Raw genomic sequence first — 23,944 nt, forward strand, 5'->3', positions numbered from 1 at the left:
GCAGATCAGCCTCCCATGTAGCTGGGACTATAGGCATCTGCTACCACACCTGGATAATTTTTTTAATTTTTTGGTAGACAGGATCTCCCTTTGTTGCCCAGGCTGGTCTTGAACTTCTGGCTTCAGGTGATCCTCCTGCATCAGCCTCCCAAAGTGCTGGAATTATAGGTGTGAGCCCGGTTATAGGTGTGTGCCTGGCTCAGATTTTATTTCCTTCCTCCTCTCCTAGGCACAACATTTTTGGCACAGCCCTCACATATACACATACACAAATGGTACTTAAAGGAGAGAGTTTTCTGGAAATATGAGGGGAAGCAGCAGGAGAAACCAAATGGAGGTTAAAAAAGCGTGCAGTGGCCAGGCGCACAGGCTCACGCCTGTAATCTCAGCACTTTTGGAGGCTGAGGTGGGCGGATCAAGAGGTCAAGAGATCGAGACCATCTTGCCCACATGGTGAAACCCTATCTCTAGTCAAAATACAAAAATTAGCTGGGTGTGGTGGTGCACACCTGTAGTCCCAGCTACTTGGGAAGCTGAGGCAGGAGAATTGCTTGAACCCGGGAGGCAGAGTTGCAGTGAGCCAAGATCACGCCACTGCACTCTAGCCTGGTGACAGAGCAAGACTCCGTCTCAAAAAAAAAGCGTGCACCTGGGAGGCTGAGACAGGAGAATCACTTGAACCCAGGAGGCGGAGGTTGCAGTGAGCCGAGATCGTGCCACTGCACTCCAGCCTGGGTGATAGTGCAAGACTCCGTTTCAAAAAAAAAAAAAAGGCCTGCAGCTTGCCAAGGGAGAGAGAAGTCTGGTGAAAGATAAAAGAAGGGGTGGGGGTGGGAGTGGGAATGGAGAGATCACAGGGATGAAAATGGGGTGGAAGGATTCAAAAGCAAATTAGTAAACACATAAGAAGTCAGCAGCTCCAGAGGCTGCAGGTGAAGGTCCTTGCCTTGGGCAGATAATAATAATAAGCAACAGATTATCTCCTGGTGTCACCCGCACACCCCCTCCCCGTCCCCCCCGTTCATCCATCTTTATCCTCATACTCCGTCAACACTCCCTCAGGAAAGGATGGCATGACCTCACTCACACAAAGCTACAAGAGTATTTCAATAGAGACAATGAAAATAAACCAAAACAATAGAGTGGAAAGGAAGGAATTTCAAGCAGCTGGGCACGGTGGCTCATGCCTGTAATCCCAGCACTTTAGGAGGACAAGGCGGGTGGATCACAAGGTCAGTTTTGCAAAAATACAAAAATTAGCCAGGTGCACGCCTGTAATCCCAGCCACTCAGGAGGTTGAGGCAGGAGAATCACTTGAAACTGGGAGGTAGAGCTTGTAGTGAGCCGAGATTGCACCACCGCACTCCAGCCTGGGTGACAGAGTTAAGACTCCATCTCAAAAAAAAAGAAGGAATTTCAGGCACATTTACTGAACACTAAAGAACAAGAGAGAAAACAAAACTTTCTTTTCTTTTTTTTTTTTTTTGAGACGGAGTCTTGCTCTGTCGCCCAGGCTGGAGTGCAGTGGCCAGATCTCGGCCCACTGCAAGCTCCGCCTCCCGAGTTTATGCCATTCTCCTGCCTCAGCCTCCCGAGTACCTGGGACTACAGGCTCCCGCCACCTCGCCCGGCTAGTTTTTTTGTATTTTTTAGTAGAGACGGGGTTTCACCGTGTTAGCAAGGATGGTCTCAAACTCCTGACCTCTAGTGATCCGTCAGCCTTGGCCTCCCAAAGTGCTGGGATTACAGGCGTGAGCCACTGCACCCAGCCAAAACCTTTCTTTTGGTAAATCATATCACACCAGTGTCTAGTGGTCATCAACTGTGCTGCTCATCTGCTCCTTGTGTAGTTCTCTGACACTAACATAAAAATGTGGTATATGACTGACATCCAGTCCTCCCTGATAAAAACTGTGATACTGACAGAAAGATCACATCATAGACTTGGCAAACTTTAGGGAGAACACTGCAGCCAAATACATCACTAGTCATGGATGGCAAATTTTCCTTATTGAAACTGAAAGTCAAGACACTTGGATTCTGAGTCAAACTCCACCCTCATACTTTCTTTTTCTTTCTTTTTTTTTTTTTTTTTTTTTTTTTTGAGATGGAGTCTCACTGAGTCACCCAGACTGGAGTGCAGTGGTGCGATCTTGGCTTACTGCAACCTCCGCCTCCTGGGTTCTAGCAATTCTCCTGCCTCAGCCTCCCGAGTAGCTGGGATTACAGGTGCGTGCCACCACATCTAGCTAATTTTTCTATTTATAGTAGAGACAAGGTTTCACCTTGTTGTCCAGGCTGGTCTCGAACTCCTGACTGCAAGTGATCCACCTGCCTCGGCCTCCCAAAGTGCTGGGATTACAGGTATGAGCCACTGCGCCCAGCCCCACCCTCATACTTTCTACTTAACATTGCCACATTATTTTTTCCCTTAACATCTCTATCTGTAAAATACAAAAATCTCAAAGATAACTTGATTGAATGTGGCTCATGGAAACAAAAGTAGGAAGAAAGAAAAGGGGGGGAAACATCAAAAAGATGCTTAAGAAATAGATTTTTTGGCTTCGCATGGTGGCTCACGCCTGTAATCCCAGCACTTTGGGAGGCCGTGGCAGGTGGATCATGAGGTCAGGAGATCAAGACCATCCTGGCCAACATGATGAAACCCTGTCTCTACTAAAAATACAAAAATTAGCTGGGTGTGGTGACACGTGCCTGTAATCCCAGCTACTCGGGAGGCTGAGGCAAGAGAATTGCTTGAACCAGGGAGTGGAAGGTTGCAGTGAGCCAAGATTGCACCACTGCACTCCAGCCTGGGGACAGAGTGAGACACCATCTCAAAAAAAAAAAAGAAATAGATTGTTTAAAGTATTCCTTTCATTGAAAGTCAAACCACATATGTTTTAAGTTACTATTTAGATGATACGGAAAATGAAATACTATCAGAAGAAGAGGCTTGTCCATATTTTAGTGAAAACAGAGAAGTCTTTACCTTATCATTTAGAAGTGGTTTGATCTCTGTGAGCTGAACATCCTGAAGTTCATCCATGAGGTCAGATGACGAGAGTAGAGGGGGTCGCAAGAATAAATTGGTAACTCTGAAACAGAAAAGAAAGAAGTGAAGAAAAAGGCTTAAGTCAGAAGTTGGAAACATAATAGTCACAGTACACCCATTCATTCAAATATGAGACTTACTCTGTGCCATGCTCTGCTCAGGGTGCTAAAGACGCATAGTCACGGCAGACAGACACTAACGTGGTCTGTAGGATTCTTGCCTCCCGGTATTCACACCTTTGCATAATCCCCCCAGTGAGTGTGGGTAGGGCCTGTGGCTTGCTTTTAACCATCAGAATACAGCAAAAGTGATGGAATGTATATGAGTGACTTTACATGATTACATTATATAGTATTTTCACATCTGTCTTGCTGAGGGACACTCTCTCCTGCTAGGTCTGAAGAGGCAAGCTGATGTGCTGTGAGAGGGCCACGTAACAAGGAACTGAGAGCAGCCTCCAGCAGAAGGACAGCAAGAAACTGAAACCTTCAGTTGAACAATCTGCAAGGAACTGAATGCTGCCAACAACAGGAGCCTGGAAGCAGATCCTTCTCCAGCTGAGTGTCAGATAAGAGGCTGACCGACACCTTGATCGCCATGTTGCAGAGGACCTACACAACCCACACCAGACTCCTGAACCACAGAAACTGTGAGACAATGAATATGTGTTGTTTTAGGCTACTACGTTTGTGGTAATATTTTTATGCAGCAACAGATTAATACAATTAATACAATAGTCTTTGCTCTTATGGAGCACACATTTTAATTACTGAAGATGGATAAAGAAACAACATACTCAAAGCTATGCTTGGAACAGACTGAAAGACGGATTAAGTGGGGACAAAAATGGAAGGTTATTACTGCAGGATGAGGCCTTGAATTAGGAATGGCAGTGGGAATGAAGGAGGAGGGAACCAAGGCTAAGCTTACTAATCCTCATTTGGGGAATTACAGCAGTGGATGAAAGGTATGGTAGTCAGCTCCAAGATGGCCTTCAACGAGCCCAGTGATCCCTGACTCCTGATATTCATTCACACATATGTATAATCCCCCACCCAAATAAATCAGGGATGGCTCGTGTAACTAATAGAATATGGAGGAAGCAACAATAGGTGACTTCTGAAGCTACATCATAAAACACATTACAGTTTCTGCTTCAAGACACTATAAACTACTAGTTCTGGGGGAAGCTAGCCACCGTATCATCAGGACACTCAAACAGCCCATGTGGAGAGGAACCAACTTGCCAGTGCCAACCTGCTAGCCATGTGCATGATTTACCTTGCAAATGAATCCTCCAGCCCCGGTCAAGAGTTTGGATGGCTACAGTCCCAGGGACATCTCACTGCAACCACATGAGAGACTCTAAGCCAGAACCACCCTACTAAGCCTGCTCCCAAGTTTCTGACCCACAGAAACCATGAGAGATAATAATTTTGTTTTAGAGTGATCTATAGCAATAGAGAACTAATACAGAGGGAGAGCAGAATGGGGAGTTCAGAGAGAAGAGGCAAGTTGGAGAGAGATAGGCAGGGTAATGAATTACAGATTCTTCTTCTATCCCACCATGCAAGAAGCCATGGAGATAGGCTGCAAATACTCAATATTGCAGGAAAGTGATTCCCACCTAGACTTCACAGCTTCAGACATCATCCTTTTTGTCTTGGCCCGAAACCTATCAAGTCAGGAAAAATGTTAATTCAGAGTTGGGGATTTACACTTAATAACCATTTATTGAGTACCCATTGCACTATGGAAGATACAAAAAGGGTCCCTGCCTCTAAAGAGTAGAGATGACATTGATCTATAAATTGATAAATAAAAAGAAGGGCCATAGGAATTCAAAGGAGAAGCAATTATGTCTGATTGGTGGGAATCAAGAAAGCCTTCCAAAGATATTAGTCTAATACATACGTGTGTGTGTGTGTGTGTATATATTTTTTGAGACCTAGTCTTGCTTTGTTGCCCAGGCTGGAGAACAGTGGCGCAGGCACAATCGTGGTTCACTGGAACCTCCACCTCCTGGGCTCAAGCGATTCTCGTGCCTCAGCCTCCTGAGAAGCTGGGATTATGGGCACCTGCTACCATGCCCAGCTAATTTTTGTATTTTTAGTAGAGAGAGGGTTTCACCATATTAGCCAGGCTGGTCTTGGACTCCTGCCCTCAAGCGATCCACCCACCTCAGCCTCCCAAAGTGTTAGGATCACAGGCATGAGCCACTGCGCCCGGCCTAGTGTACTATATTAATCCACTGTTCTGTTTACCTTCCAGAGATAGAATGACATGATTTTGATTTAATTACCTATGGAGAGGGTATGTGTCCCAGGCTACCTTTTAGCTATTATTTGCCAACTCACTGAAATAAATCCTGCTTCCAGCTATGCCTATGTTAGAACAGACTAACAAAAAAGCCCTCTTACCATTTATTCAAGAGACCCAGGGGATGCCTATTGAGAACACTCCTCAGGCTATGAACCCGACATGCTAACTGTGAATATTCTAAAAGTATAAACCACCTAGAGACCACAAGCTTGATGATGTTTGACCTCCCTATAGGACAGTGGTTCTTTTGTCAGATCCCAAGCACCCATATACTTGAATGAGCTACTTAATGTTTTTTTGTTTGTTTTTGTACCAGTCACATTTCAAAAGGGGATGAGGTGGTTTGACTCTTACACAGTGAGTTTCAGCCAGCACCTACATTCTCTCTTTCACAGTCTCCACTTAACTCTCAAAACACTGGCCTAACTGGAATCTACTCCTTGTTTATTTATTAATAACACTATAAACTGTGGCTACTTTTTATTGGAACTTTACTAGTTATCAGTTATTTAAAATGGCAACTTAAAACCTTTTCCCGGCCGAGCATGGTGGCTCATGCCTGTAATCCCAACACTTTGGGAGGCTGAGGCTCGATCATCTGCGGTCAGGAGTTCGAGACCAGCCTGGTCAATGTGGTGAAACACCATCTCTACTAAAAGTACAAAAATCAGCTGGATGTGGTGGCACACACCTGTAATTCCAGCTACTCCAGCACGCTGAGGCATGAGAATCACTTGAACCCAGGAGACAGAGGTTGCAGTGAGCCACGATCTGGCAACTGCACTCCAGCCTAGGCAACAGAATAAGACTGTCTCAAAAATTTAAAAATAAAACAAAACCAGCTTGTTCCCTTTTATAAAAGCAATATGTGCTCACTTTAGAAAACATGGAAATCGGCCGGGCACAATGGGAGGCCGAGGTAGGTGGATCATTTGAGGTCAGGTGTTCAAGACAAGCCTGGCCAACATGGAGAAACCCCATCTCTAATAAAAATTTAAAAATTATGTTAGACAGGTGTGGTGGTGCACGCCTGTAATCCCAGCTACACGGGAGGCTGAGGCAGGAGAATCGCTTGATCCTGGGAGGCGGAGGTTACAGTGAGCCAAGATCATGCAACTGCACTCCAGCCTGGGTGACAGAGTGAGACCCTGTTTCAAAAAACAAAAAAGAAGAAAATACGGAAATCAGCTGGGAACGGTGGCTTACACCTGTAATCCCAGCACACTGGGAGGCTGAGGCGGGCAGATCACCTGAGGTCCGGAGTTCGAGACCAGCCTGGACAACATGGTGAAACCCTGTCTCTACTAACAGTACAAAAATTTGCTGGGCGTGGTGGCAGGTGCTGTAATTCCAGCTACTCAGGAGGCTGAGGAAGGAGAATCGCTTGAGCCCGGGAGGTAGAGGTTGCAGTGAGCCAAGATCATGCCACTGCATTCCAGCCTGGGTGACAGAACAAGATTCTGTCTCAAAAAAAAAAAAAAAAAAAAAGAAAGAAAGAAAATACAGAAATCACAGAATAATGAACAGATAATTTACTCATAGTCCTTCCATCTAAAGAAAGCCATTTTAGCCTATTTCCACTTGTTCTTTTTTCCCAGTTAAATGGTGATTTCCTGAAATTGTTTTTTCAACTCACCCACTTTATTCCCTACTTTAATTCACTCACTAGAAAGCAATGCACTTCAAGATGGGAATTATTCAAATATGACTCCACATGGGTGGGCCTGTCAAAGGGTCAGAGAAAGGCCTATGGTGCCCTCAAGTCCAAAGTGACAGGCGTTCACCTAGTGTTCCTTTTTTTTTTTTTTTGAGATGGGGTCTTACTCTTTCACCTAGGCTGGAATGCAGTGGCACAATCATGGCTCTCAACCTCCCAGGCTCAAACAATCCTCCCACCCCAGCCTCTCACGTAGCTGGGACAACAGGCATGTGCCACCATGCCTTGCTAATTAAAAAAAATTTTTTTAGAGACAGGGGTTTCACTATGTTGTCCAGACTGGTCTTGAACTCCTAGACTCAAGCAATCTCCCTGCCTTGGCTTCCCAAAGTGCTGGGATTACAGGTGTGAGCCACCACACCCAGCCCTATGTAATTTTTTTAAAGATGAAGAAAAATGCAATTTTTACACCAACAAACAAATGAAGACACAAATTAAATGAGAAGGCTGTCCCTATCAGCTAGGCCCAATGCAGGCTCGGGCAATAATGCTGTGCAGGACAATAAGCTGCTCCAGGGTGACTCAGGATTTGGAATCATGGCAGTAGACATTCACCTTCCACGTATTAGGGGATCTAATGCATTCTTCTGGAGACTCCATTTTTGCTCCGCTTTCAATGTCTCAAGCCCTTGCCAGTGAGCAGTTGTATAACATATACAAGAAAACTAAGATTCTGGGGGAAAACTCCATCTCCAGACCCCTCAGCTACACAGACAGGTTCCCTCCTGGGGATCTAAGGCCTGCAGTTCCGGCATCTGCACAAATGGTAGGGTTGCCAGATCCCATAATGGTACTAAAAGCAATTAATATTTTCAAAAGGCTAGTAGGGATTTTATAAATTGCAGTAAATAATTTTTGCCTCTTTCCTAGTCATATGAGTAGGAGGGAGGATTGATAAGGAAAAACTAGCCATCTTCAAATTAAGGAAATGAGTCTGATACCAAATGGCTAGAAAGGGAAAGGAGAAAAGGTGGCCACCTACTCTGTCAGGAATTATAATCTCGGCACCTTATGTTTAATCCTCATAACAATCCTCTCTGGTACATATCTTTCTTTCTTTCTTTTTTTGAGACAAGAGTCTTGCTCTGTTCCCCAGGCTGGAGCGCAGTGGTGCAATCTCAGCTCACTGCAACTTCCGCCTCCCAGGTTCAAGTGATTCTCCTGCCTCAGCCTCCCGAGTAGCTGGGACTATTAGGCACATGCCTCCACGCCCAGCTAGTTTTTGTATTTTTCAGTAAAGACAGGGCTTCCCTGTCAGCCAGGCTGGTCTCAAACTCCTGCCCTCAAGTAATCTGCCAGCTTCAGCCTCTCAAAGTGCTGGGATTACAAGTGTGAGTCACCCCGCCCGGCCTAGATATCCTTATTTATTTATTTTTTTCTGTGAGACAGAGTTGTACTCATCACATAGGCTAGAGTGCAGTGGCGTGATCTCAGCTCACTGCAACCTCCACCTCTTGGGTTCAAGCGATTCTCCTGTCTCAGCCTCCCAAGTAGCTGGGATTACAGGGGCCCGCCACCAGGACCGGCTAATTTTTATATTTTTAGTAGAGATGGGGTTTCACCATGTTGGCCACGCTGGTCTCGAACTCTTGACCTCAGGTGATCCGCCTGCTTTGGCCTTGCAAAGTGGTGGGATTACAGGTGTGAGCCACCGCACCCAGCCTTTATTTTTTTATAGATGAGAAATTTAGGCTCAGAGAAGTTAAGTAACTTTTCTAAAATCCCCACATCTAATAAAGAGCCAGGAGCAGTGGCATGCAACTATAGTCCCAGCTACTTGAGAGGCTAATGCAGGAGGACTGCTTGAGCCCAAGAGTTTGACTCCAGCCTGGGCAACACAGCAAGACATTGCCTCTAAATAAGTGAATAATAGGGAAAGGATTTTAAAACCTTTGCTTTTCCTGTTACAGGTTGAGCATCCCAAATTCAAAAATCTGAAATCCAAAATGCTCCAATGGGCTCCTAGAAGAAGTGACAAAGGACAGATGGATGGATAGATAGATGGATGGGTGGATGGATACATGGACACATACATACATAAACAAGCTCCAGTGGGTATCTCCCTTGAACATCAAGTCCATGCTCAAAAAGATTGAGGTTTTGGAGCATTTCAGATTTCACATTTTCAGATTTGGGATGCTTAAACACCAAGTATAATGCAAATATTGCAAAATCAGAAAAAATCCAAAATCTGAAACACTTTTGGTTCGAGGCATTTTTTTTGTTTTTTTGGGGAGGGGGGGTTTGAGACACAGTCTCACTCTGTCACCCAGGCTGGAGTGCAGTGGCTCGATCTTGGCTCACTGCAACCTCCGCCTCCTGGGCTCAAGCCAATTCTCCTGCCTCCATCTCCCGAGTAGCTGGAACTACAGGCATGTGCCACCATGCCCGGCTAATTTTTGTATTTTTAGTAGAGATAAGGTTTCACCATGTTGACCAGGCTGGTCTCAAACTCCTGACCTCAGGTGATCCACCGACCTCAGCCTCCCAAAGTGCTGGGATTACAGGCGTGAGCTACCACACCTAGGCTGTTCAAGGCGTTTTGGATAAGGGATACTCAACTCACATACCATAATGTCTGTGCCAAGCCCCATCTACTGACTGTGGGACCCTGAGCAAGTTTTTTTTCTCTTTACCCACCCTGTGGCACCTCCTTGAGGTAAGAGAAGCCTAAAGCAATCCTATACATACCAACAGTGACTCAGACACCTTAGAAATGAAGCTCTGAATCATCACACCAGGACAAGAGCCCTCACTATCTTAGTAGTTATAACACTAAGGGCACAGAGGATGTGGAATGAGTAGAGAAAAGAGAGATGAAGTTCCAGCTATTACGTGGCAACCAGTTTCAGAGGCGAGGGCTATTTCTTGCTTGTTAGAACAGCGAGCCTCGAAATCTATCACCTGAGAATCTTGTTTAGGATCTCAGATATAATCAGTTTTAAGTGATGAAAATCTAACATGTGCCCTCATCACTGAGGAGAGGTGGAGATAATCTGAGGTGAGGAGATGAACTGAAAGGCTTATTATTAGCAACAATCTTTTTTTTTTTTTTTTGAGACAGAGTTTGGCTCTGTCACCCAGAGTAGAGTGCATTGGCACGATTTTGGCTAACCTGCAACCTCTGTCTTCCAGGCTCAAGCCATTCTCCCACTTCACCCTTCCAAGCAGCTGGGACCACAGGCACACGCGACCACGCCTGGCTAATTTTTGTACGTTTTGTAGTGTCAGGGTTTCACTTTGTTGCTCAGGCTGGTCTCGAACTCCTGAGCTAAGGCGATCCACCCACCTCAGCCTCCCAAAGTGCTAGGATTACAGGTGTGAGCCACCATGCCCAGCCAATTAGCAACAATCTTCAACAGACAGTGAGGATGGGGTAAAGAAAGACTCCATTAATTTGATTTTGTCCTGCCTTCTTCCAAAATTTCAGTAAAGTAGATGGAACTTTTATTTTTTATTTTTAAATTTGGGGGCCGGGTATGGTGGCTCACATCTGTAATCCCAGCACTTTCAGAGGCCAAGGCGGGCGGATCATCTGAGGTCAGGAGTTTGAAACCAGCCTGGCCAACGTGGTGAAACTGGTGTCTACCAAAAATACAAAAATTAGCGAGGCATGATGGCGCGTGCCTGTAATCCCAGCTACTCAGGAGGCTAAGGCAGGAGAATCGCTTGAACCTGGGAGGCAGAGGTTGCAGGGAGCTGAGATTGTGCCACTGCACTCCTGCCCGGGCAATAGAGAGTCTGTCTCAAAAAAAAAAAAAAAAAAATTGTTTTTTATTTTTTGTTTTTATTTTTTTTTGAGACGGAGTCTCACTCTGGTCCCCCAGGCTGGAGTGCAATGGCATGATCTTGGCTCACCGCACCTCTGCCTCCTGGGTTTAAGCGATTCTCCTGCCTTAGCCTCCTGAGTAGCTGGGATTACAGGTGCATGCCACCACGCCCGGCTAATTTTTGTATTTGTAGTAGCGACAGGGTTTCACCATGTTGGCCAGGCTGGTCTCGAACTCCTAACCTCAGCCTCGGCCGCCTCGGCCTCCCAAAGTGCTGGGATTACAGGCTTGAGCCACCGCGCCTGGCCAAAAAATTGTTTTTTTTTGGAGACAGGGTCTTGCTCTGTCACTCAGGCTGGAGTACAGTGGCACCATCTTACCTCACTGTAACCTTGAACTCCTAGAATCAAGCAATCCTCCCGCCTCAGCCTCCCAAGGAGCTAGGACTACAGACATACACCACTATGCCTGGCTAATTTTTGTTTTTTGGTAGTAACAGGTCTTACTATGTTGCCCAGGTTGAGATGCGATTGTTTAAAGACTCAACAGGTCCAATCAACTAAAATGTGAATATACTGGAGTACAAAATAGTTTGCAGAAACCTTGCTGAAAGGTAACAAGGGGCTGTTAGGCTCCTGAAATTACAAAATGTCAAAAAAAAAAAAAAAAAAAAAAGAGAGAGAGTGGGAGCTCTGGGATATAAAGTAAAAATAGCACAAGGTTGGCCAGGGCACAGTGGCTCATGCCTATAATCCTAACACTGTGGGAGGCCAAGATGGGAGGATTATTTAAGGCCAGGAGTTCGAGACCAACCTGGCCAATATGGTAAAACTCCGTCACTATTAACCATATAAAAATTAGCCGGGCGTGGTGGTAATTCCAGCTACGTGGGAGGCTGAGGCATGAGAATCGCTTAAAACTGGGAGAAGGAGGTTGTAGTGAGCCAAGATCGCACCACTGCACTCCAGTCTGGGCAACAGAGGGAGATGCTGTCTCGACAAAAAAAAAAAAAAAGTAGAAAATAGAACAAGGTCAGAGAAGAGTTCGATTTTGCCAAAGTTTTCTTTTTCTTTTTTTTGAGACGGAGTCTTGCTCTGCCACCCAGACTGGAGTGCAGTGGCCGGATCTCAGCTCACTGCAAGCTCCGCCTCCCGGGTTTACGCCATTCTCCTGCCTCAGCCTCCCGAGTAGCTGGGACTACAGGCGCCCGCCTCGTCGCCCAGCTAGTTTTTTGTATTTTTAAGTAGAGACGGGGTTTCACCGTATTAGCCAGGATGGTCTCGATCTCCTGACCTCGTGATTCGCCCGTCTCGGCCTCCCAAAGTGCTGGATTACAGGCTTGAGCCACCGCGCCTGGCCAAAAAATTGTTTTTTTTTGGAGACAGGGTCTTGCTCTGTCACTCAGGCTGGAGTACAGTGGCACCATCTTACCTCACTGTAACCTTGAACTCCTAGAATCAAGCAATCCTCCCGCCTCAGCCTCCCAAGGAGCTAGGACTACAGACATACACCACTATGCCTGGCTAATTTTTGTTTTTTGGTAGTAACAGGTCTTACTATGTTGCCCAGGTTGAGATGCGATTGTTTAAAGACTCAACAGGTCCAATCAACTAAAATGTGAATATACTGGAGTACAAAATAGTTTGCAGAAACCTTGCTGAAAGGTAACAAGGGGCTGTTAGGCTCCTGAAATTACAAAATGTCAAAAAAAAAAAAAAAAAAAAAGAGAGAGAGTGGGAGCTCTGGGATATAAAGTAAAAATAGCACAAGGTTGGCCAGGGCACAGTGGCTCATGCCTATAATCCTAACACTGTGGGAGGCCAAGATGGGAGGATTATTTAAGGCCAGGAGTTCGAGACCAACCTGGCCAATATGGTAAAACTCCGTCACTATTAACCATATAAAAATTAGCCGGGCGTGGTGGTAATTCCAGCTACGTGGGAGGCTGAGGCATGAGAATCGCTTAAAACTGGGAGAAGGAGGTTGTAGTGAGCCAAGATCGCACCACTGCACTCCAGTCTGGGCAACAGAGGGAGATGCTGTCTCGACAAAAAAAAAAAAAAAGTAGAAAATAGAACAAGGTCAGAGAAGAGTTCGATTTTGCCAAAGTTTTCTTTTTCTTTTTTTTGAGACGGAGTCTTGCTCTGCCACCCAGACTGGAGTGCAGTGGCCGGATCTCAGCTCACTGCAAGCTCCGCCTCCCGGGTTTACGCCATTCTCCTGCCTCAGCCTCCCGAGTAGCTGGGACTACAGGCGCCCGCCTCGTCGCCCAGCTAGTTTTTTGTATTTTTAAGTAGAGACGGGGTTTCACCGTATTAGCCAGGATGGTCTCGATCTCCTGACCTCGTGATTCGCCCGTCTCGGCCTCCCAAAGTGCTGGGATTACAGGCTTGAGCCACCGCGCCCGGCCGCCAAAGTTTTCAGTTAGGGAAATAAAAGAATTATGGCACAATGAATGAAAATGAGTGAGCTGAGAAAAAGTAACAGAGAAACTGATTTGTTAAAAAGAAAATCAATTTCAGTCAGGAATCCAAGAGAGACCCGAGGACAGCTGGGAGTGAGAATGAGGGAGGTAAGCCTCCAAATGATCACCAAACCAGAGATAAGGAGGTCTGTAGGCCTGGGCTCTTCTGAAGGACAACTCAGTGATGGAAAAGAAAGAACCAGTAAGAGACAAAGAAAAAATATTCAGAGATGCTAAAAGGCAGAAATACAATGTCAAAGAATTCAAGGGAGAAGAGAGATTTACACAAAAGTGGAGGAAAACTGTCAAATGCTGAAGAAAAAAAAAGGAGGAGGATGAAGACTATGAAAGGGCCATTAACTTTGGACAGTAAAAGTCAGTGGTGTCAAAATCTAGGAAAAATGAAGTTCCGTTCTCCATGCTGAAAAGTCCATGACTATGTAGACCACTTTTTAGAAATATAGAAATTAGGCCAGGTGTAGTGGCTCATATCTGTAAACCCAGCACTTTGGGAGGCCGAGGCGGGTGGATCACGAGGTCAGGAGATCGAGACCATCCTGGCTTACATGGTAAAACCCTGTCTCTACTAAAAATACAAAACAAATTAGCTGGGTGTGGTGGTGGGTACCTGTAGTCCCAGCTACTCGGGAGGCTGAGGCAGGAGAATGACGTGAACCCAGGAGGCAAAGCTTGCAGCGAGCTGAGATCGCACCACTGCGCTCCGGCCTGGGCGACAGAGCAAGACTCCGTCTCAAAGAAAAGAAAAGAAAAGGCCGGGCGCGGTGGCTCAAGCCTGTAATCCCAGCACTTTGGGAGGCCGAGACAGGCGGATCACGAGGTCAGGAGATCGAGACCATCCTGGCGAACACGGTGAAACCCCGTCTCTACTAAAAAAATACAAAAAACTAGCCGGGCGAGGTGGCGGCACCTGTAGTCCCAGCTACTCGGGAGGCTGAGGCAGGAGAATGGCGTGAACCTGGGAGGCGGAGCTTGCAGTGAGCTGAGATCCGGCCACTGCACTCCAGCCTGGGCGACAGAACAAGACTCCGTCTCAAAAAAAAAAGAAAAGAAAAGAAAAGAAAAACATAGAAATTAGTTGGCACAGTGGATTAAATCTGTAATCCCAGCACTTTGGGAGGACGAAGTAGGAGGATCACTGGAGTCCAGGAGTTCAAGACCAGCCTGAGCAACACAGTGAGACCACATCTCTACCAAAAATTAAACAATTAGCAGGGCGTGATGGTACGTGCCTGTAGCATCAGCCACTCAGGAGGCTTAGGTGGGAGGATCGCCTGAACCCAGGAGGTTGAGGCTGCAGTGAGCCACAACTGCACTGCTGCAGTCCAGCCTGGACAACAGAGTGAGACCCTGTCTCAAAATAAATAAATAAATAAATAATAGAAACATAGAAACTAACATTTCTGAATTGAAATGCAAGCAAAAATGTCACCAGGAATCCAGGAGAGACACACACTGGGAGGGGCTTTAAAAGATCAACAAGATCAGTGACTTTCAAGTTGTACAGCAAAACTCTGAAATAGAAAACAGGCCGGGCGCGGTGGCTCAAGCCTGTAATCCCAGCACTTTGGGAGGCCGAGACGGGCGGATCACAAGGTCAGGAGATAGAGACCACCCTGGCTAATACGGTGAAACCCCGTCTCTACTAAAGAATACAAAAAACTAGCCGGGGGACGAGGCGGGCGCCTGTAGTCCCAGCTACTTGGGAGGCGGAGGCAGGAGAATGGCGTAAACCCGGGAGGCGGAGCTTGCAGTGAGCTGAGATCCGGCCACCGCACTCCAGCCTGGGCGACAGAGCCAGACTCCGTCTCAAAAAAAAATAAAAAATAAAAAAAAAAGAAATAGAAAACAGAAAACATGTAGAGGCTGTGGTTGAAGTGGTGGTGAGACCACTAGGGCTCTGCAGAACACAGTTTAAAGCCTGATAATACAGAGTGCAATCCTTTGTTCACTCAGAAAAAAGACACGCAGAGACACATGGATTCTTCCAGTAACGGAAAGAGCCTGTAAGCACATCAGATGTGGATTCTAAACCTAGATGGGCACCTACATAGCTCAATGGCGCTAAGCAAAGCATTTTCCCTTTCTGGGCCTCAGTTACCCCATCTGTCAAGGGAAGAGATTGGGCAGGATGACCTTTTTGAGTCCCTGACAGGGTTGGCATTCTGTGATCCTGAAGCTCCCTGTAAAAGTAGTACTTCACATTCTTCCCCAGCATGAGCCTTACTACATCCTAAGCATTTCCCCAGGTATTAGCCTAGTGAGGGTCAACCACTTGCTGGGGATCACTCAGCAAATAAGCAGGAGGGTACACTTGGCCTGACCCTGGGGACATGAGGGTCTCAGCTTGTATCTCATTCTGCACTGTGTACATTTAGTCAGAGGAAGCTCACTGAGATTTCAAGCACTTAAAAACATTGCTGGCCGGGCGCGGTGGCTCAAGCCTGTAATCCCAGCACTTTGGGAGGCCGAGACGGGCGGATCACGAGGTCAGGAGATCGAGACCATCCTGGCTAACACGGTGAAACCCCGTCTCTACTAAAAAATACAAAAAAAAAAACTAGCCGGGCGAGGTGGCGGGCGCCTGTAGTCCCAGCTACACGGGAGGCTGAGGCAGGAGAATGGCGTAAACCAAACCTGGGAGGCGGAGCTTGCAGTGAGCTGAGATCCGGCCACTGCACTCCAGCCTGGGCGACAGAGCCAGACTCCGTCTCAAAAAAAAAAAAAAAACATTGCTTTAGCCAGGTGAGGTGGCTCATGCCGCTAATCTAGCACTTTGGGAGGCCAAGGAGGGTGGATTGCTTGAGCCCAAGAGTTTGAGACCAGCCCGGGAAACATGGCAAGACCCTGTCTCTATAAAAAATACAAAAATTAGCCAGGTGTGATGAGGTGTGCCTCTAGTCCCAGCTAGTCAGGAGGCTGAGGTGGGAAGACTGCTTGAGCCCAAAAGGTGAAGGCTGCCGTGAGCTGAGATTGAACCGCTGCACTCCAGCCTGGGTGACAGAACACGACTCTATCTCAAAATATATATATATATATATATATTTTTTTTAATATATAAATATATATAAATATATTTATATATATATAAAATAGATTTCTTTGTTAGTTTAATAAAGACAATAAGAACAATAAGAAAGTTACTGGCTTTTGAAACTGCAAGCTGTCTTGTTTTATAGCTTTTTCCCATGACCATGTTTGGCCTTTGTCAGGCCTTGCCAGGATGTGCTGGCACCAGGCCACTAGCTAGTATTCTAGGGGCAGAGTCGATCACTTTTGATTTTGGCAAGACTGCAGACAGACAACCAAAACAGAATGAAGGCAACAAACAAAGGAGGCACACTGGAGAGAATAACCTGGAAGGGGTCAGCTGGAGCTGATGCTGAAGCAGTTATGGTTAGAAAGCCACAGGAAGTGGCTAGGGGACTAGCTGGGAAGGTAGTCAGCAGAGCTCCTAAGCAAACAGATTCACATCCTCTCTCTTTATACCTTTGAACAGTGGACATATCAGTATTCATTACAGCACTTTCCAATTTACAGAGCACCTTCACATTTAACATCTCACTGGAATATCATGATGGCACCGTGAGCTAAAACACTGAGGCAGTGGCATCATGGCTATCACAGACATGAAGAAACTAAGGCTTAAAGAGGTGACATGGCCGGGCGCGGTGGCTCATGCCTGTAGTCCCAGCACTTTGGGAGGCCAAGGCGGGCGGATCACCTTTGCAGTGAGTCGAGATAGTGCCATTGTACTCCAGCCGGGGTGACAGAGTGAGACTCTGTCTAAAAGAAAAAAAAAAGAGGTGACATGGATTGACCAAAATACCACAACTAATAAATGGCACAGCTGGAATTGAAACCCAGGTATTCTTATCCCAAATGCTCACTTTATGCCCTAAATCACACCTTCTCCCAGGTCATCACAGATGAAAAGACAGAGAGTGAAAAGAAGAGAAATTCAGAATTGAGAAGACTGCCTCACCACACCCACTCCACACTGAACATGTCTTTCTCTCTGCTTAAGCAGTTAGGATTAGGCCACAGGCTCTAGGATTAAGCCCTGATACGTAGTGAATAACAAGAAAGCACAGATGGAGGACTGGAATTAGTCTTCACTCATTAATTCAATTAAGTAGGGGAGATAAGGTCTATAAACAAATTGTTACAGTTCAAGGCAGTATACATATAAGCTTACGAACGCGACGAACTCAAAGGCAGTTTCTCAACCTTGGCACAACTGACATTTTAGGCCAGATAATTCTTTGTTGTGGGAGGTCTGTCCTGTGCAGTGTAGAATGTGTAGCAGCATCCCTGGCCTACGATACTGATGACAGTGGCACACTCTCCCAACAGCTGTGACAACCAAAAATGTCTCCAGATAATGCCAAATGTCCTCTCTGGGGCAAAATCACTCCCAATTGAGAACCACTGCTCTAAGGGTTACAGAGGTTTACGGCATAATTGAGGCAATGCAGCTTGTGGGTGCTGGGAAGAAGTTTCATGGAAGAGGTAATATCTGAACTGCACCTTGAGAAACAGAGAAAATTTCTGTGGATGAGAATAAGAATAAAAGAAGAAATTCCAGAAAGGGAGGATAACTTAAAGGCAAGGAGATGAGAAAGCACAAGGTCTGCTGGAAATAGGAAACAAGGATAAAAATGACAGCTGGAGGCTAGTCATGGATAGCTATCCATCAACTAATATTTACAAGATATACATACATAATGAGATAGCCAACAATACACCATATCACACGTTTAACAGTATACAAGTCACCCCAGTGGCACATGTTGAGCCTCTCCAATCTGAAAATCCAAAATCCAAAATGCTTCAAAATCCAAACCTTTTTGAGCACTGACATGATGCTCAAACTAAATGCTCAATGGAGCACTCGGATTTCAGATTTAAGGATTAGGGATGCTTGACTGGTAAGTATAATTCAAATATTCCAAAATTGGAAAAAATCCAAAACCTGAAACACTTCTGGTCCCAAGCATTTTGGATAAGGGATACTCAACCTGTATTTACATGTGTCCCACTCTCTGAAGGACTGAATGTTGCTTGAGTTATCATGTTTACATTGCAGCTAGTGTTTGGAACATACACTCAGAGCTAATGAAGCTCTAAACCTATGCAGAGGCAGGAGAAATAACTAAGGACTAGGATGGTCAGGAGTTTCCCAAGGGAGGGGAGAACGATGGGCCCTGAAGGGATATGTTTTGAAAAGGGGAAGGCAGGAGAGACATTACAGGTGAGGACATCAGGTTTGGGAAAGAATGAAAGACAACATTCAGGCAGGGCACCTGTAATCCCAGCACTTTGGGAGGCTGAGATGGGAAGATCACTTGAGGTCAGAAGTTCAAGATCAGCTTGGCCAACATGGTGAAACCCCATCTCTACTAATAATACAAAAATTAGCTGAGCATGATGGCGCATGCCTTAATCCCAGCTTGGAATGCTGAGGCTTGAACCCAGAGGGTGGAGGTTGCAGTGAGCCAAGATCACACCATTGCACTCCAGCCTGGGCGGCAGAGCGAGGCTCTGTCTCAAAAAAAAAAAAAAAAAAAAAAGACAATACATTCAGCAGACACCAAGAACAATGTAGCTGGGAAAGAAGACAAGCTGCAGATGCAGAAGTAGGCTGGTTCAGAATGCAGAGCACCTGAGCTGGACTTTACCACACAGACAACCCCTGAAGGTTTCTGAGGAGGAGAATGACACAGAAGCTTAACTTTTTTTTGTTTAAAACTTGGTCATGTTGTGCACGTAGTTATCTCAGCTACACTTAAACCTGGGAAGCAGAGATTATCAATGACTCAGCCTCAACCTTAAAGATCCAATTTAACTGGGCTAATGTAGGGCCTGAGTATTGTTTTTAAAGCTTCACAGGTAATTCTTACATGCAGCCAGGGCTAAGAACCACTGGTTTACAGTAATGCCCTCATTCTCCAATGAGAAAAGAGGCCCAGAAAATTGAAGTGATTTCTGAATTCACTCAGCCAGCTAGGTGTGGAGCTGGAACTAGCATGTGGATTCCTAGCTCAGCTCTGAAAGAGATCCCAGAGTACTGGGCTAAATTCCATACTTCAGTCTAGAAGATGCACAATTATCTGAAGACTTGGCTCTTAAGTTTCCCCAGTGTTAAAGCCTGAATTAATTTAATCATAAAACTATTGACTTAAACATCCCCTCAAGTGTCTATGGTAACGGATGCTGGTTACTATTGCTGTCTCCTGGGGGCCCTTAGGAAAGCAAAAGATCTCAGGAGACTCCCCCAGGAAACCAGATAAACAAGCCAAACCACCCAGCTCCATGGAAGACTTTTAAAAATACAGCTCACTGAGATTTTTCACTGCATAAAGGAAAGTCTGGGTACCTCTTCGCCAGAAGAAATACTCTCAGAGACGCTATCCCCCCTATCTCCATAAGCTAAGGGGTGGGGAAGGATCAAAGGCAGCTACTTAAGTAGCTCATATGCTCACAGATCCTCACTGTAACAGGAAGTACCCCTGCTCATCCTCAGGCCTAGATAAGAGCCATGCACACCCCTCATATTTTCCTGAAAGGAAAAGGGCAGCAATTCCTGCAATAGGCCCACCTTCCTGTTGTGTCACTCCTGGGTTCTGGCAGCAGGTGGTAAATGAGAGGTTTGTAGAGACTGCCAAGCTGGGAATCTGAGTCTGTCCTATATGTTAATTCTATCCATCCCAGGGTCCTGGTATAAATAAATGCTAGGGCCGGGCGCAGTGGCTCAAGCCTGTAATCCCAGCACTTTGGGAGGCCGAGACGGGCGGATCACGAGGTCAGGAGATCCAGACCATCCTGGCTAACATGGTGAAACCCCGTCTCTACTAAAAAATACAAAAATCTAGCCGGGCGAGGTGGCTGGCGCCTGTAGTCCCAGCTACTTGGGAGGCTGAGGCAGGAGAATGGCGTAAACCCGGGAGGCGGAGCTTGCAGTGAGCTGAGATCCGGCCACTGCACTCCAGCCCGGGCGACAGAGCGAGACTCCGTCTCAAAAAAAAAAAAAAAATAACTGCTAGAACAAAGCAAGATCCATCTAGAAGCCTTCTGGTTAATCCCAGACACCCATCGGCCAGCAGAAGTTTTAACACAGGAGTCATACTAAGGTAACTCTAAAAGCAGAAGCACAACCCCCTGCCTTCCACTCCTGAAGAAGGCAACTCAGGACACGAGGAAAGCTACCACCAGCAAAGCCCTTGGGCGTACTCTTAGATGGCTCCCGGTTCCTGCCAGCTGTAAGGCGGAATCCCTGAAAACAATTTGTACTTTAAGGCAGCCTGAGTGAGGTAAAGGACAAACAAGAGCCCTAAAATGCAGTACATAATACTCATACTAGCCAAATTTATTGAGCGCTTACATTATGCCAGGTACCGTGATAAGCACTTTATCGACTCATGATTTCATTTTGCTTCCCAACATATTTAGCTAGGTACTGTAATCCACCCCATTTTACAGATGAAGAAACTGAAGCTCGGACAGGGTGTTGTAATTTGCCAAAGGTCACACAGCTAGCAAGCAGCAGAGCAAGGATATGAACCTGAGCAATCTGCATCCTGACCTCTATAACCAATTTTCCCTACTTGATGCCATCTGATCATTAATCCTTCTAATGCATACTCTCAGGTTAGGTTACTGGAGCTTACCAGGATGTTACTATAAAATAATTCCGAAAATTGTCTGGGCGCAGTGGCTCACGCCTGTAATACCAGCACTTTGAGAGGCTGAGGTGGGCAGAGTTTGAGACCAGCCTGGCCAACATGGTGAAACCCTGTCTCCACTAAAAATACAAAAAATTAGCTGGGCGTGGTGGCGGTCACCTGTAGTCTCAGCTACTCAGGAGGCTCAGGCATGAGAATTGCTTGAACCTAGTGAGTGGAGGCTGCAGTGAGCTGAGACTGTGCCACTGCACTCCAGCCTGGTGACAGAGCAAGACTCTGTCTCAAAAAAAAAAAAAAAAAAAAAAAAAAAAAGGCCGGGCGCGGTGGCTCAAGCCTGTAATCCCAGCACTTTGGGAGGCCGAGACGGCGGATCACGAGGTCAGGAGATCGAGACCATCCTGGCTAACACGGTGAAACCCCGTCTCTACTAAAAAATACAAAACTAGCCGGGCGAGATGGCGGCGCCTGTAGTCCCAGCTACTCGGGAGGCTGAGGCGAGAGAATGGCGTAAACCCGGGAGGCGGAGCTTGCAGTGAGCTGAGATCCGGCCACTGCACTCCAGCCTGGGCGACAGAGCGAGACTCCGTCTCAAAAAAAAAAAAAAAAAAAAAAAAATTCTGAACATTGAAAAGCCCCACACAAAATTTAGGTACTGTTATTATCATCAGTACTTTAATATGAGACTTGTACCTATCTGGGGGTATTGGAAATGCAATACACCCTGTGGCCTAATCATCCAAAGTTATATTTTAGTGAACACCCTGGTTAAAACCATCCCAACAAAATGACTTAAAAGCAACACTTTCTCCCAGCACTTTGGGAGGTCGAGGCAGGATTTCCAGACCAGCCTGGCCAACATGGTGAAACCCCGTCTCTACTAAAAACACAAAAAGTAGCCAGGCGTGGTGGCGGGTACCTATAATCCCAGCTACACAAGAGGCTGAGGCAGGAGAATTGCCTGAACCCGGGGGACAGAGGTTGCAGTGAGCTGAGATCACGTCACTTCACTCTAGCCTGGGCAAAAGAGCAAAACTCCTTTGCAAAAAAAAAAAAAAAAAAAGCTACACTTTCAAAAGTTAAAAAACGGGGCTAGGCATAGTGGCTCACACCTGTAATCCCAGTACTTTGGGAGGCCAGGGTGGGCGGACCACTTGAGGTCAGGAGTTTGAGACTAGCCTGGCCAACATGGTGAAACCCCGTCTCTACTAAAAATACAAAAATTAGTCAGGTGTGGTGGCATGCACCTGTAATCCCAGCTACTCGGTAGGCTGAGGCAGGAGAATTGCTTGAACCTGGGAGGAAGAAGTTACAGTGAACTGAGATCATGCCACTGCACTCCAGCCTGGGCCACAGAGTAAAAACCTGTCTCAAAAAAAAAAAAAAAAAAAAAAAAAAAAGGAACCAGCCAGAGTGGTTCATGCCAGTAATCCCAGCACTTTGGGAGGCCGAGGCAGGGGGATCACCTGAGGTCAGGAGTTCAAGACCAGTCTGGCCAACATGGTGAAACCCCATCTCTACTAAAAATGCAAAAATTAGCCAGATGTGGTGGCACGGGCCTGTAATTCCAGCTACTCGGGAGCCTGAGGCAGGAGAATCGCATGAACCCAGGAGGCAGAGGCTGCAGTGAGCCAGGATCGCCCCACTGCACTCCAGCCTGGGCAACGGAGTAAGACTCCGCCTCAAAAAAAAAAAAAAAAAAAAAAAAAAGCAGTCAACTTGTATCCATGAAAGAAAATTCAGCCTTAAAAATATAGAAGCACTGGGCCGGGCGCAGTGGCTTACACCTGTAATCCCAGCAGTTTGGGAGGTTGAGGTGAGCAGACCATGAGGTCAGGAGATCCAGACCATCCTGGCTAACATGGGGTCTAGGCTGGGCATGGGGGCTCACGCCTGTAATCCCAGCACTTTGGGAGGCCAAGGCAGGCGGATCACAAGGTCAGGAGATCGAGACCATCCTGGCTAAGATGGTGAAACCCCATCTCTACTAAAAATACAAAAAAATTAGTCTAGCGTGGTGGCGGGCGCTTGTAGTCCCAGCTACTCCCGCAGGCTGAGGCAGGAGAATGGTGTGAACCCGGGAGGCGGAGCTTGCAGTGAGCCTAAATCACACCACTGCACTCCAGCCTGGATGATAGAGCAAGACTCCGTCTCAAAAAAAAAAAAAAAAAACACTGGCCAGGTGTGGTGGGTGGCTCACGCCTATAATCCTAGCACTTTGGGAGGCCAAGGCGGGCGGATCACATGAGGTCAGGAGTTTGAGACCAGCCTGACCAACAGGGAGAAACCCTGTCTCTACTAAAAATACAAAATTAGCCAGGCGTGGTGCTGCATGCCTGTAATCCCAGCTACTTGAGAGCCTGAGGCAGGCGAATCACTTGAACCCGGGAGGCAGAGGTTGCAGTGAGCCAAGATCGTGCCATTGCACACCAGCATGGGCAACAAAAGCAAAACTCTGTCTCAAAAACAAACAAACAAAACAAAACAACAACAATTAAAAAATATATATATGTATATATATTTGAAGAAGCACTATCATGCAAAACAGTAGAAATCTCGACACATTCACACTTGGTTCTGGTTACCCAGTAGTATTACTTGTGTGCAATTAAACAGATGTGATCAAAAACTCTGTTTTAAGGTGTTTATTGTAGTGGAGTAATGGGTTTGCAGTAATAAGTCATACTTTTCCACTGAAAGGGAGGGCTTCGGAATCCCCAAGACTAACTAAAGTTAAGTTGTTGGAAGAATTCCTTGATCGAAAATTTTACCTTTGTGTTTTGTTGCTCTGTTTCCTGAAAATAACTTGGGGATGCTCCTGGTTTGTCCATCTACTGCTTTGATTTCTTGGATCCCACCCATTTTTTCGCTTTAAGAAAAAACAAATAATTGTTCCAGAAGTCTCCCTATTTTGCA

General features: G+C 46.2%; 1 protein-coding gene across 1 annotated transcript in view; it reads right to left on the reverse strand.

Moving 5' to 3' along the window:
* Positions 1 to 23,944, reverse strand: part of NDRG3 (NDRG family member 3) — a 127,116-nt gene that overhangs the window by 94,492 nt on the left and 8,680 nt on the right. Inside the window, exon 3 of the mRNA XM_033186334.1 lies at positions 2,993 to 3,098. Within this exon, the coding sequence (XP_033042225.1) occupies positions 2,993 to 3,098 (106 nt within the window). The remainder of the gene's footprint in view (positions 1 to 2,992; positions 3,099 to 23,944) is intronic.

This window comes from Trachypithecus francoisi, unplaced genomic scaffold (genome assembly GCF_009764315.1).
Source record: "Trachypithecus francoisi isolate TF-2019V2 unplaced genomic scaffold, Tfra_2.0 Lachesis_group21, whole genome shotgun sequence".
NCBI lineage: Eukaryota > Metazoa > Chordata > Mammalia > Primates > Cercopithecidae > Trachypithecus > Trachypithecus francoisi.